This window comes from Chenopodium quinoa, unplaced genomic scaffold (assembly GCF_001683475.1).
Source record: "Chenopodium quinoa cultivar QQ74 unplaced genomic scaffold, ASM168347v1, whole genome shotgun sequence".
Lineage (NCBI taxonomy): Eukaryota > Viridiplantae > Streptophyta > Magnoliopsida > Caryophyllales > Amaranthaceae > Chenopodium > Chenopodium quinoa.
In genome coordinates, this window is record NW_018743691.1 from 4,313,970 (window position 1) to 4,326,040 (window position 12,071).

General features: G+C 40.7%; 1 protein-coding gene across 1 annotated transcript; it reads right to left on the reverse strand.

The window, feature by feature from the left end:
• Positions 1-2,723: 2,723 nt before the first annotated feature.
• Positions 2,724-4,643, reverse strand: LOC110683825 (F-box/FBD/LRR-repeat protein At5g22660-like). Its single transcript, XM_021860241.1, has one exon. It carries the CDS (start codon positions 4,486-4,488, stop codon positions 2,986-2,988), a length of 1,503 nt encoding a protein of 500 aa, XP_021715933.1. The 5' UTR covers positions 4,489-4,643; the 3' UTR covers positions 2,724-2,985.
• Positions 4,644-12,071: the final 7,428 nt, after the last annotated feature.

Consider the following 12,071-nt stretch of genomic DNA (forward strand, 5'->3'; position numbering starts at 1 on the left):
TTAGATTATGCTACTTTCATGATTTTGGATGTTTGGTTTCATTGACTAGGTTGCTTTAGTATGGTAATTAGGTGAGAAATCCCAATTATTTGAGCTTCATGCTAGTTCGGAGCGATCGAGAGACAAACTCGAGCTAGAAACCCACTTCCTATCCTTGAGACTTAATCCTTATCGTGTTAATGCTTAATCTAGGGAGTACTTATGTTGTGACTTTGAAAGAAGGCAATGTTAAGTTCCTTTTCTATCTTCTATGTGTGCTCATGATTTATCCTTGTTATTGATTCCTTGGCTTTGGTTGGTGTTGAATCCCGTTTCCCCTAGCGTTCTTTTATATAGTAGCTAACCATTCAAAACCCAATTTGTGACCGAATTAGCTTACAACCGTTTCATACTCTCGGTGTACTTATCCATTCCCTGTGGATACGATCCTCTACTTACCCTAGACTTGTCTTAGGTTGGTTTAGGTAGAAATATTGTTTGGTTTTAGGGTAATTGTCCAACGACCGATATATCCGCTACCACAGAGAGATTCAATAAAAGAGAATGCACCATTTTAAAGCTTACTACAAGACGGTTATAGTTGCAACATTCTATCCCGAGTTAATATGCTTTTGCAATTTTACAAGGCAATTTAAGCCTAAATTTTCTTTTAATCTCTCTATAAGTCGTTATACAATGCTCCTCGGCATGTATACTCTAAGCTCCCAAACTACTCGACACAGTGTTTTTCCAAATAAGCACATTAATCCGACGAAATTTATAAACAGACCAAACTGCAATTCAAAGTTGGCTATCAGAATATGTATCACCCTTTGCAATTCATTATTAACCACCAACTGCCAGAGTGCTAACATACAGAAGAAAGTGCCTTGTTTTTACACATGGGAGATGTTTATTATCACATACCTTAATCAAGCTGACACTAACCATCTTACAGCTTACTATCATACAATCCAGTGGCAGCATTTCAATGAAGCCTTTATATGAATGCTCTAGTGCTCCTGCATTATTTGTTTTTAAACACAACTACTTCTGCTTAATTACTACGTATATTCTTAACCTCTTCACGCATAGTTATATAAAATGTTCCTCGGTTTATGCACTCTAAGCTCCAAACTTATATCATTCTGCATCTTCGTAATGACTAATGAGGCCCACTATTCCCGTTAAAGAAACAAACAAAACCTTATCTCCAAAAACATGTAAGACCTTTGCACTTCATAATTAGCCATCAGCTGCAGGAACATAGGCCAGACTACCTTGTTTTATACCAAGGGAATACTTAGAAACACTCCTATAATTCTAAACTGACCTTTTCCATAACAGAACTTACAGAAGTACAGGTAAGCTTATATAGTTCTTTATATAAGAATCGAAGCAGGGACTTCCAAAGAGATAAAGATAGGTAAAAGCATTCATTTTGAAAGATGATCTGGTGCCATCCATATTGCAGCAAATTCAATTAGATTATTAGGCTAGGTAAAACCAAGAGAGACAATATCAGCTTGTATAAGCCAGTCAATTTCACAATCAAATCTCCTAGTAAATCGTTTGTTGTCCTTGCTGACATGTCAATGCTAATTGTTTCAAGTCTCAGGTCTTTTAAGATCTCTAACCTGTTTTCTAAAGAAGTTTGATCATCCATGAGTTGTTTAATGATACAGGCACCCAAGGATCAGAAATAAATATAGTATGGTAGTTTTTACCAAGGTCCGTACATCAACTTCCAGATGAAAAGAGGCACAATACTGATTCAAGTTTTAGATCCAATGTCTAAAGCTTGCAAAGATCCAACTGATGGTAGGAGCACTTCTGCATAAATTCTTATCAACATAAAACATTCACCTTCATAATTCAAAGGAAGGAACTATTGTAATCAAGTTTAAATAATGCTCGGTTTGCAGAAGTTCTTAATCAACCAAAATCAGATTTTCTTCAGTAAATTCAACTATTCAAGTGAACCAAGAGCTTTTAATCAAGTTAACTCTATCCAGTTAGAAGCTTTTAAACCAAGCTATTATGGTCGGTACCATCGAACTCTAATCACTCAAATTCAACCTGTTCCTATACCACCAACAGGCGACTCAAATTAATCTGCCTTGGATCCTAAGGGTTCTGAGCTACAATCAATAAACAGTAATTTGTCCAAGAAATACATACACAAATACTAAAGTCGTAAAATAAACCAAAGGAATAAAAGAAGTCATATAAAGTATCTTTCTCCATAATAACTCAATAAATCAGGCTTTCTAGGTAATTATCAATAATCAATGGCTTTTACTCCAATTACTAGTAAGAGACAAAAATATAAATCCCCTGAAACACAAGATTTATTATATAACATCTGGTTCAGATTCACATGAATATACTCATGTTTGCATCCATCACTTAAAATCGGGAAATTCCCTGTTTCTCATGGTGAGAAACGAAATTTGTTTCTCATGGGGGCATTTTCGTGAATAAATCAACAACTTTTTCAATATTGTAGGCTCCACAGTTGAATAAAGTTGAAAAAGTTGTTGATTTATTCACAAAAATGCCACCATGAGAAACGAATTCGTTTCTCATCATGAGAAACTGGGGCATCCTCCTTAAAATCCATGTGCACTTATATGGTATCAAATTTCAGAATGACTTTGAGACCCTCAACTGTCATGGCAAGCAAAGTACTTTGAAAATTTTATTTTCCAGTTTAAAAACTTATCATATCAAAGAGCATCACATTAAAGCATTAATAAATCAAAGATTCACCATAGACATATAGAGAAGTGAAAAGGCTGGAATTTTACTAATAAATTCAACGAAAAAGACCAATGCATTGCAAGGCAATAATACATTGATACATGTCCAGCATTTCAAAAAACATTGTTAAGCCTAAACAAAACTATATGCATACACCAATAATTAATAGGAACTTAGTAATAAATACCTGCAACCCATAAGCTTGAATGCTTGCATTTGGAAAACAAGTTGCACATATTAGGTCTATTTGCCCACATACATTTGACAGGTAAGGTATCCGTCTTGTAAAGCATTCCCAAATGCATTGACAGACCTTCCAGAAACCACAATCTCACATGTTGAGGACCTCCTTAAAAGCTTAAACAATGACCTACAGAACTGACCTTCCTTCCACAGTATATGTGCTGCTTCACGATCATTTTTAGCTTTAACCACATCCATCATACGAACATCTATGCAAAGCTTTTCCAAAACATAAGCATTACTCAAAATGTACGCTAGCAGCCTCAGATCATCGCCAACTGCCTGTAGTCCCTTTATTTTTATAGTCTTGAGCTTACTTAATAAACAATCTGGTATAGTATTCGGTGGCAACCAATACCTTTGCTCCATTGGAAGACCAGCAGCTTGACACCATATACTCACCACAAGATGCTCTAATTTGGGAAAAAATTCTAAAGAAAACACCAAATCTTTGAAGAAATTTGTTTCTAGATTCACCACATTAGAAAATATTGGCAAATTCCTGGGATTAAGGCAACCAAATATATTGCTACGGCTTTGGAGCATCAACACAAGATTGCTAACACTAGAAAATTCACCAACAAACTTAGACATCTCCTCAAGATAATAACTACTTCCTTCATTAACCACCTCTCCACACCATCTTGCCAAGGACAAACGCGCTTTAACTAATGCAGTTGGATTCCGAACAAATCTATAAATCGAAATACTATCATGAATATTAAGGTCTGTCAATTTAGGTGCATCAATCGATATTCGAGTGCGCCGCATCTCACCACAAGTAAACATATGTATACACATCGTTTCCAAATTAGGAGCAACTATATCAAAATAATAGGGTGGGGGATAATCATCCAAATCGAACGACAGAGTTAAATCTTCCAAAATCGGGCAAGACCTAATTAGCTTCGATAACCAATCTGGGACACTATTAAACGTACACAAAGAAAGTAACTTCAAATTAGGGAGATGAAAAGATGAACAAACAGATGAATCCCCATTTTTAGGCAACTTCGATTTAAGCACCCCACGTAATTGCAAGCTTACCAGAGACTGAGAATTGACAAGGCAAGCAGGAATACGAAATGGGTAATCATCAACTGTAGTAAGAGTGAAATCCTCCACATTTCGGCGGCAAATTTCAGTGAACCATGGTTCTGAGGCACTGAATCTTGGAATATCTAATAGCATTGTTGAGTAATTGAGATCGACAACTTGGAGTTTCGGAGACGTAATCTGGGTTAAGATATGGTCGATTGTGGTGGAATCGTTGGGTTTTATAGTTTCGTCAGTTTCGTGAACACTGAGTTTGAGGCGGGTGATGGTGGTCCAGAGGTGGCGCCAACGGTGGGATAAGACGGAGGTGGTGACGGCGGAGTGGATTGAGAGGCGCGAGAGAATGTCGGTGAGAATGGCGTCTGGAAGTGAACTCAATCTGTCTTCTTCGGTTGATCTTCTGGTTCGTTTTCTGATGTAGTGTTTCAGGATTTTGTTATCAGCCATTGTCAAGTTTTGTCTCACTACTCTCTCTGTATTTTTTTGAGAATTTGAAATGGAGTTTGGGAAGAAGGGAAAAGAAAGGAGGGTGTCTGGTCAATTTCCTTTGATCAATAAATAGTCAAAATCAACTGGCATCCATACACTACGCCTACGGTCAAACACTCATGCCTCATAGGGTCTAGGCCCTATGGGTGTGCATAAATCGGTCCGACCCTATTTTGACATGAACCAGACCGGGCCATATTAATTGATTTCAGTTCAATTCCCGGACCAAGAAATTTGAAGATTTTGAGTTTCTAATCGGGTCTAAACTAGAATGATGTGGTAACCTAAAACTCAAATTATTTTCTGGAAAAATTTTAAATTACCACCCAAAAATGTAACCATTTTCGAACTAACCACCCAAAAAAAAATTTATTTTGAATTACCACCCTTAAATCAAATAAATGTTTAGATTACCACCCATATTGAAAATCTGATGAGTTTCTGACCTGTGGGCCCCACGTAACGACTAAAATTGGCTATTTTCAGCTTTCTAATTGTTTTCCTCCCCGATTTTTCCTATAAAGCTCTTCCCCTAATTCAATTTTCAATCCTACATGCAATTTATCCACAAATTTGAGCTCCTTTGTAAGTGCAACCACATTTTAAACAACGAATGAACTTCAATTCGCATAAGGTAATCTCACTTTTCTGTAAAAATTAGGGTTTTAGTGACATTGTAATTGGGGGAATTTGTGGGCTTAATTAATTAGGGAGATAGCGAAGAGAGATGTTGCCGCTAATGACGGAGGCACAGAAGATGGCAGAAAGAGTCGCAATATTCGCAAATTGAACACGAGATCGAACAGTTTGCATCTGAACAACCTTCAACCAAACAATCAATGGCGATGTAACTGAAGAGAGAAAAAGCTGTCATATGACATATTGTAAGGAAAATTGGGTATTTGAATCCATAATTGCTCAACAAATACTTGTTTAATATGATTACGCCAATGTTTGAGGAGTACCAAAAGGTAATTAATCCGATTGTGAAGAGTTTCCAGTGGGTTTCATTTCAATCGGATTTGAATGGATTGAATCGATTTGATTTGATGTGATGAGAAATTTCTAATTTGTATGGGTGTTTGATTTGGTTGTATTAAAAATTAGGGTTTTTTTTATTGATTTGGGAAAGATGAGAAATGTGAAGAAGAGAGAAGAAAGGGGAAGAAATTAGGGTTGGAGGAGAGAGAAAGAAGGGGGAAAAGGGAGCTTTAATGGCGGAAGAGGTGGAGTAGGAGCCAAGAGGAGAAGATGATGAATAGAAGGGAGGAGAAATAAGAAGGAAAATAACTAAAGTGGGGCCCACTTGTCAGACTCCCACCGGATTTTCAAAATGGGTGGTAATCTGAGCAATTATTTATTTTAATGGGTGGTAATTTAAGAAAAAAAAAAATTTGGGTGGTTAGTTCGAAAATGGTTATATTTTTGGGTGGTAATTTAAAAATTTTCCTTATTTTCTATTTGGGCGAACTTTTGTAATATGTTAAGTTGAGGTACTTAAATAGAACGAGTAAAATCTAGTCCCTCCGTTTTTAAATACTTGCTCTACTTTCTTTTTTTAGCTGTTTTTAAATACTTGCTCTATTTCCTTTTTGAAAAGGTTTACAATATTTAATTCATTTCTCACACTTAGCGGACCCAACTTAATACCCTCTCTCCTTTTATTCTTCCACTACTTTTATTTTTTATAATTTTTTATTTTCTCAACTATCCCACCACCTACATATTTTAATACTTTTTCCAATTTCTCCTAAAACTCCATGCATGGAGAAATAGAGCAAGTATTTAAGAACGGAGGAAGTATCAAATGTATCGTTGACTTGCAATTTCTTAACTTAGGGTCTGTTCTGATTTACTAAACTAAGCTGAACTTAACTGAATTAAAGTGAATTTTTATGAGAGAAGAAAACTAGGAACTGAACTGAATTGAAATTAAGCTGAAGAGATTAGGCCAAAAATGGCCTTCTTTCTAGGCTTATATAAAGTGCTACTCATAATATGTCATGTAATCATATTCAAGGGAAAATAACAAAAGACTTGGTGAAAAAAAGTCTAAAAAATTGGACCGGACTTGTAAAAACAAGTTTGGTCCAATCCAGATTGGAATTTTTAAGGTCCTATCCTCGATCTTCAAAAAGTTCAGATTTCGGTCTTTCAAGCCAACAAGTCTCAGTGTAGTCCAAACCGATTTTTGACATGTGCATAGCCCTAATGAGGATCAAAAGAAGCAAGTAGAACGCACCCCAAAAATTAGGATTATTCCAAAATAATTAAAAACTTTAATTACTTCATAATAAATGCTTAAGCACACCTTATTCGGCCCTAACTTAACACTGAGTGACCGGCACCTGTTCAGACCTAAAGCTTAGGTACGAAATGTGAATTTTTAGCCTTAGGGCCTGTACCGATTGACTGAACTCAGTTGAACTGAAATGAATTGAACTGAAGTGAACTGAACTGAACTGAACTTATTAATTAGTGATTTTTAACTACGGATTAGTGATCTTTGATTATTTATTGATTATTTATTACTATACATATGTGTATATACAAATGTACATATTATTATTATTATTAATTATTGATGATTATTATTATTATTGTTATTATTATTATTATTATTATTTATTGATTATTATTATTAGTATTATTATTATTATTGTTATTGTTATTATTATTATTATTATTATTATTATTATTTATTGATGATTATTATTATTATTTATTGATTATTATTATTAGTATTATTATTTCAATTATTATTGTTTCGGGGTTTTCTGATGTCCTGCGGGAGAGTTACAATTCCGAGACTGGAACCGGACGCCTGTACCTGCAAAATAACGGAGACTCCTGAGAGCTCCGCCTCCAACGGTCAAGTTAGTACCTGATTAAGGAGTAATTAATACAGAAATTAAAGTAATAAGGTCTCTCTAGGTGAGAGTATTTAATGTAGGTAATCTGCTTTGCTAGCGAGATCAGCCGGTTATTAGTGTGTTCCGTTAATTATTCGGTCCCTGATTAATGAGGATTAATCGAGTATTTATAGCCTTGGGAAGCGTGCAACTCTCTAGGTTTAAGGTAAACCTAGGGCCGATCGGGCTTCTAGACTGAAATGGGCCTTGATGGCCGGTTGTCCCATTTGGCATGGGTGGACACGTGGCGTGTCTTAAGTGGTCCGTGGAGGACGCGTGGCGGAACCTGGTTGGTCCACTTGTCAAACGGTGCTTGGTGGATAAAAATCCCCTAATCATTTGCCCCTCACAGGTGGCACGCGACTGGTCACGTGTCGCCTGTGACAGGCGTCGCACGGTGACAGGCGACGGCCCGTTACAGGTGTCACCTTGCAGACGGCCGGGAGATTCTCCCGCCCAAATTTGAATTCGGAAGCGACCCTTCGCCTTCTCATTTTGCCTATAAAAGGAAGTGCTGACTTCGGTCATTTTCACATTTGAGAATTTTTGCGAGAACATTCGGACCCCTGAACTTGCTCTGACATTTTCGGACTTTTTCTGCCTACCGCCTGTTCTGACAAGCCGACTGACCCGAACTTTCAGGACTTCATCAACTGTCATCCATTCAGGTAACTCAGTTCTCTTACTCTTAATTTTCTTTTTATTTTTTGAAATGGCACCATGGAAGCACACGACACGCCCTAAGTTAGTGATCAGCCGGTCACCGGGGACGGCTGAATCTAGGACTAGGAGTGCCGCCTGCCCTTTTCTGGACCCATCTTTACCCTTTATACAAAGTCCGACTGAATCTGTGTCTATGCAGAACGTGATGGCCAGAACAAAAAAGACTGCTAGAATATCAAACTCAGACGGCTCCTCCCAAAGGGTACTCCTTAGCGAAACATCTGACCAGGCGCCAGATGTGGAACGAGGCGACTGTCAAGCTGACAGTTCTGAGAGAGGGACCAAGGTGTTCCCTTCTCATCTAACCGTAGACATGTCCAATTTACCTTCTGCTCCTTCTAAGGGAGAGGAGGCGGGCCCCTCTAGGAGAGGGGAGGAGTCGTCCTCTTCGGACTCGTCAGGGGACGAGTCCGATTCCAGCTCTTCTGACCATAGTTCTTCTGACTCAGAAGAAAAACATAACCGCCTACAAGAGGCGAGAAGTTCCCATGCAGTGGAGAAGGGGGATAATTGGGCAGAGCCGTCCGCCTCTTACAGAGAGGAAAACACCCCCTACTACTGCAGGGTGCCCCGGGGCCGGATCGCAACCATGCGAGACAACGTGGCGAGCTTTATTGCTAACCACAAAATGAGCCCGGAGTATTTACTGTTTGTGCCGGATCCAGAAGATACTGTCGTCTGGCCGGCTGGTACCAGCTATGGTGACGGCTGTTTTGGCTGCTATGTGGCGGCCATCAAAGCTGGTCTGCGCTTCCCATTACATCCGGCTGTTCAGCGGATTTTAGATGGGTATGATCTGGGGTTATGGCAGTTAGCCCCCAACTCTTGGGTAAACGTACTCGGCTATGTGGCCGGGTGCGAACTGAACGGGGTGGAGCCAAGTTTTGAGGCTTTCGCCCACATGAACTATCTCAGCCGGACCCCTAAGTCGGGAGGTACCGGCTGGTATCAACTAACAAGCCACAGGGGTTACCTCATGACGAGAGGTAAGGCAAACAAATGGAAGGATTGGCGGAACACCTTCCTTATTATCGAGAGTTCAGACACGGAGCTGAACAAACGATTTAACAAGTGGAACAGGGATCCGCCTCTTCTTGCAGGCGGCCGCAGCATGCCGCCTGTTCCCCCAAAGGCTAAAAGAGAGATCCTAGACAAAGGACTCTTCAAAGTAGAGACTAGGGTGAACTCTACTTCAGGGGTACGAGAGCAAGTACCCCTACACTGCGTCCCGAGCTTCAAGTGGCTCTATGATGAGTACTTCTTGGCCGCCTGTGGCCTCGGCAGTCGGTGCTCTAGAGGTAGCCGGCCTGACGAATACTCTGTTTTCTCACGCCTTGTTTACTTGGGATTTTTACTAACTTTGCTGTTTATTTCTTTCAGCCGACGCCATGAGTAAAATAACAGCATCTAAGACTGCGGCGGCCATGCTGCGGGTTTCGCTAATGAAGCAGTCGTACGCCGACTCCCCCAGCAAGGAGGCACCCTTGGTAAGCTTTGAAAACTCTTCCCCTTTAAGTTGTATTATGCATATACTAACTCTTTTTGTTTTCAGTCTGGCACTCCAAGGGCTTCTTCCTCGCAACAGCCGGACCCCAAGGCCCGGAGAACGACTGTTGCAAGCTCTCCTGGGTCTTCCAGGAAAACAGTGGCGGCTGAGAAGCAGCCGGCCACTTCTTCAAAAACCCAGGCGGGGCCGCCTAGATGTATGAACACTTGCTTGTAAAAACTCACTCTTGCTCCCTTCTTGATTAGGTCTAACTTGTTTTTCTTTTGCTTAATGCAGCCGGCCCCCAGGGACTTGACTTGGTTGAGGTAGCCAAGTCAATGGTTAAAGTAGTTCCTCCCTCTGACAGGGAGGCGGTCAAGGGTGCCGGCACCCTTGACCTCGATGGAATTTCGGGGATCCTAGCTGAGGTATACCCTTTTGAAGTTCCAGGACGCCTGTTAACCCTTATGATTGGAAACTGACGCCTGTTTTTCTTTGTACTTAGGCCCTGCTCCGAGTCAACAGCCTTCGCAAGCCGATTGATCGGAAAAACAAAGAGGTAAAGGCCGCAAAGGCTATGGCCGCCTCCAGCTGTGATAAAGCAATGTTTCAAATTGCCCAAAATGAAGTACTGACCATTGATCTTCTTTATTATCAGGCGCAGGCGACCGCCGCTGTTCGGGCTCAGCTAGAGGCGGCCCAAAAGAAGGTTGACGAGCTGGAGGGGACCGTCACCAAACTTAAAGCCGAGCTGAAGCCCCTTCGTCAGAAAATGCACTCTTACGAAGCCATGGAGAAATCTTTGGCTAACGTAAAAGAACGCCTGGTGAACCAGGAGAAGATTCTTACCCAAGAGCTCTCGAACAAGGCCGAGCAAGAGAAACAAGAGCTCGTCCGGGAGATGGTGGAAGACTCCGCCCAAATCCAACGCATGACCTGGGAACGACTGTTCCCCAGTGCCGACTTTGCCTCATGGGAAAGAACGTACCGCCAGTGTTCGGAAATATATAATCAACAGATCCTGGCGGCTGCTGAAGAAGAGGCGATGGACGTTGCGTTGGAGGAGGAAGAGGCTGTTGTGGCGCTTGTGCCACTTGGGGGTAAGGCATCAAAAGATGATGCAGCTAAGGCCGAGTCCAGCAAGAAGAGTGCTGACCAGGCGGCTGCTGCTGATACTGAACTGCCCCCTTCTTAAGCTTTAAGTATATTTTTTCTTTTCACGGCCTGCGTGCCGTTTGCTTTGTAATTACCCGGCCAGGGGGCCGGGGTTTTGAATATTCTGCTGGTCTTTTATGGCCGGCTCATTTTAATCAAATTTTTTGTTTTTGTTCAAATTTGTCTAAGTATTTGAAATTTGCTCACTAGACAGACTGTTGTGTATGGCCGAACGTTAAGACAGGTACAAATAGTAAGTATGCCGCCTATGCCCCTGGACGACTGGTTGTCTGTTTCCAGGATAGATGATCAGTCGGCCATTTAATCAATCGGTATTCGAACTCTTTATTCAATTTGACCAAGTAAATAGAATTACCAAGTAGCCAAGGAATTTAAGTAGGAAAACAAGCGGCGGGTACCGGTTGTTTCCCTTTATTGCCAATGTTGGCCTCTAATTTGTTATTTGTTAACCTAGCAAGAGTATTGGTTGAGAGCCTTTGTTTATTAAAAACAAGTGGACGACTCGTACCTTTTAGGCTCAGTACTAAGTTTGAGTGACTATTAAGTTAACATAGGAGTTACTTAGTCTTCGTCACAATCTTGATTGAGTAGTAAAGGTATCAGGCGGCGTAGGCCGGCTAGACCCCTTGATTTACCAATGTTTGTTGGTTATTTACTCAATAGGTTATCCAGTAGGAATAGGGGTTCGAGTGCCCTTGTTTGTATAAAACAGGCGGACGACTCAAACTTTTTAGGTTCCATACCAAATTTGAAGGAGTGACTATGAGTTAACTTTGGAGTTACTCAGTCGCCGTCACTTTTGTTTGAGAAGTAGAGGTACCAGGCGGCGTAGGCCGGCTAGACCCCTTGATTCGCCAATGTTTGTTGGCTATTAACTCAATAGGTACCCCCTGCATTTATCCCAAGTAATACAGGCGGTCATCTGACTCAGATGTCAACTGCTACCACTGGTTTGGTTAGTGATAGAGTTATCCTTGTCTCAAAAACGGCTACGTGGTTGCCCTTTGGGACAGTCGTATAGGTGCCGTGTAATTAGTTTATAGAACAATGTTCCACCCAAAAGGGAGCTGCTCTCTGCGACGAATTTCATCCGAATGGATGCCGCCGGACGCCTGCTATAATGTTGGGACAGGTCGGATTAGTTTTTAAAAGTTAGATCAGTTGACTAGGCGCCTGGTCTGATCATTCGGCCAGTGGCCTTGGTATGTTCTTGGTGAACGTATGTGCTAAGTAAAAGAAGGGTA

What these genes read in the sequence shown, in the direction of transcription:
- LOC110683825 (XM_021860241.1), bottom strand. Translation starts at nt 4,488, where the DNA reads ATGGCTGATAACAAAATCCTGAAACACTACATCAGAAAACGAACCAGA.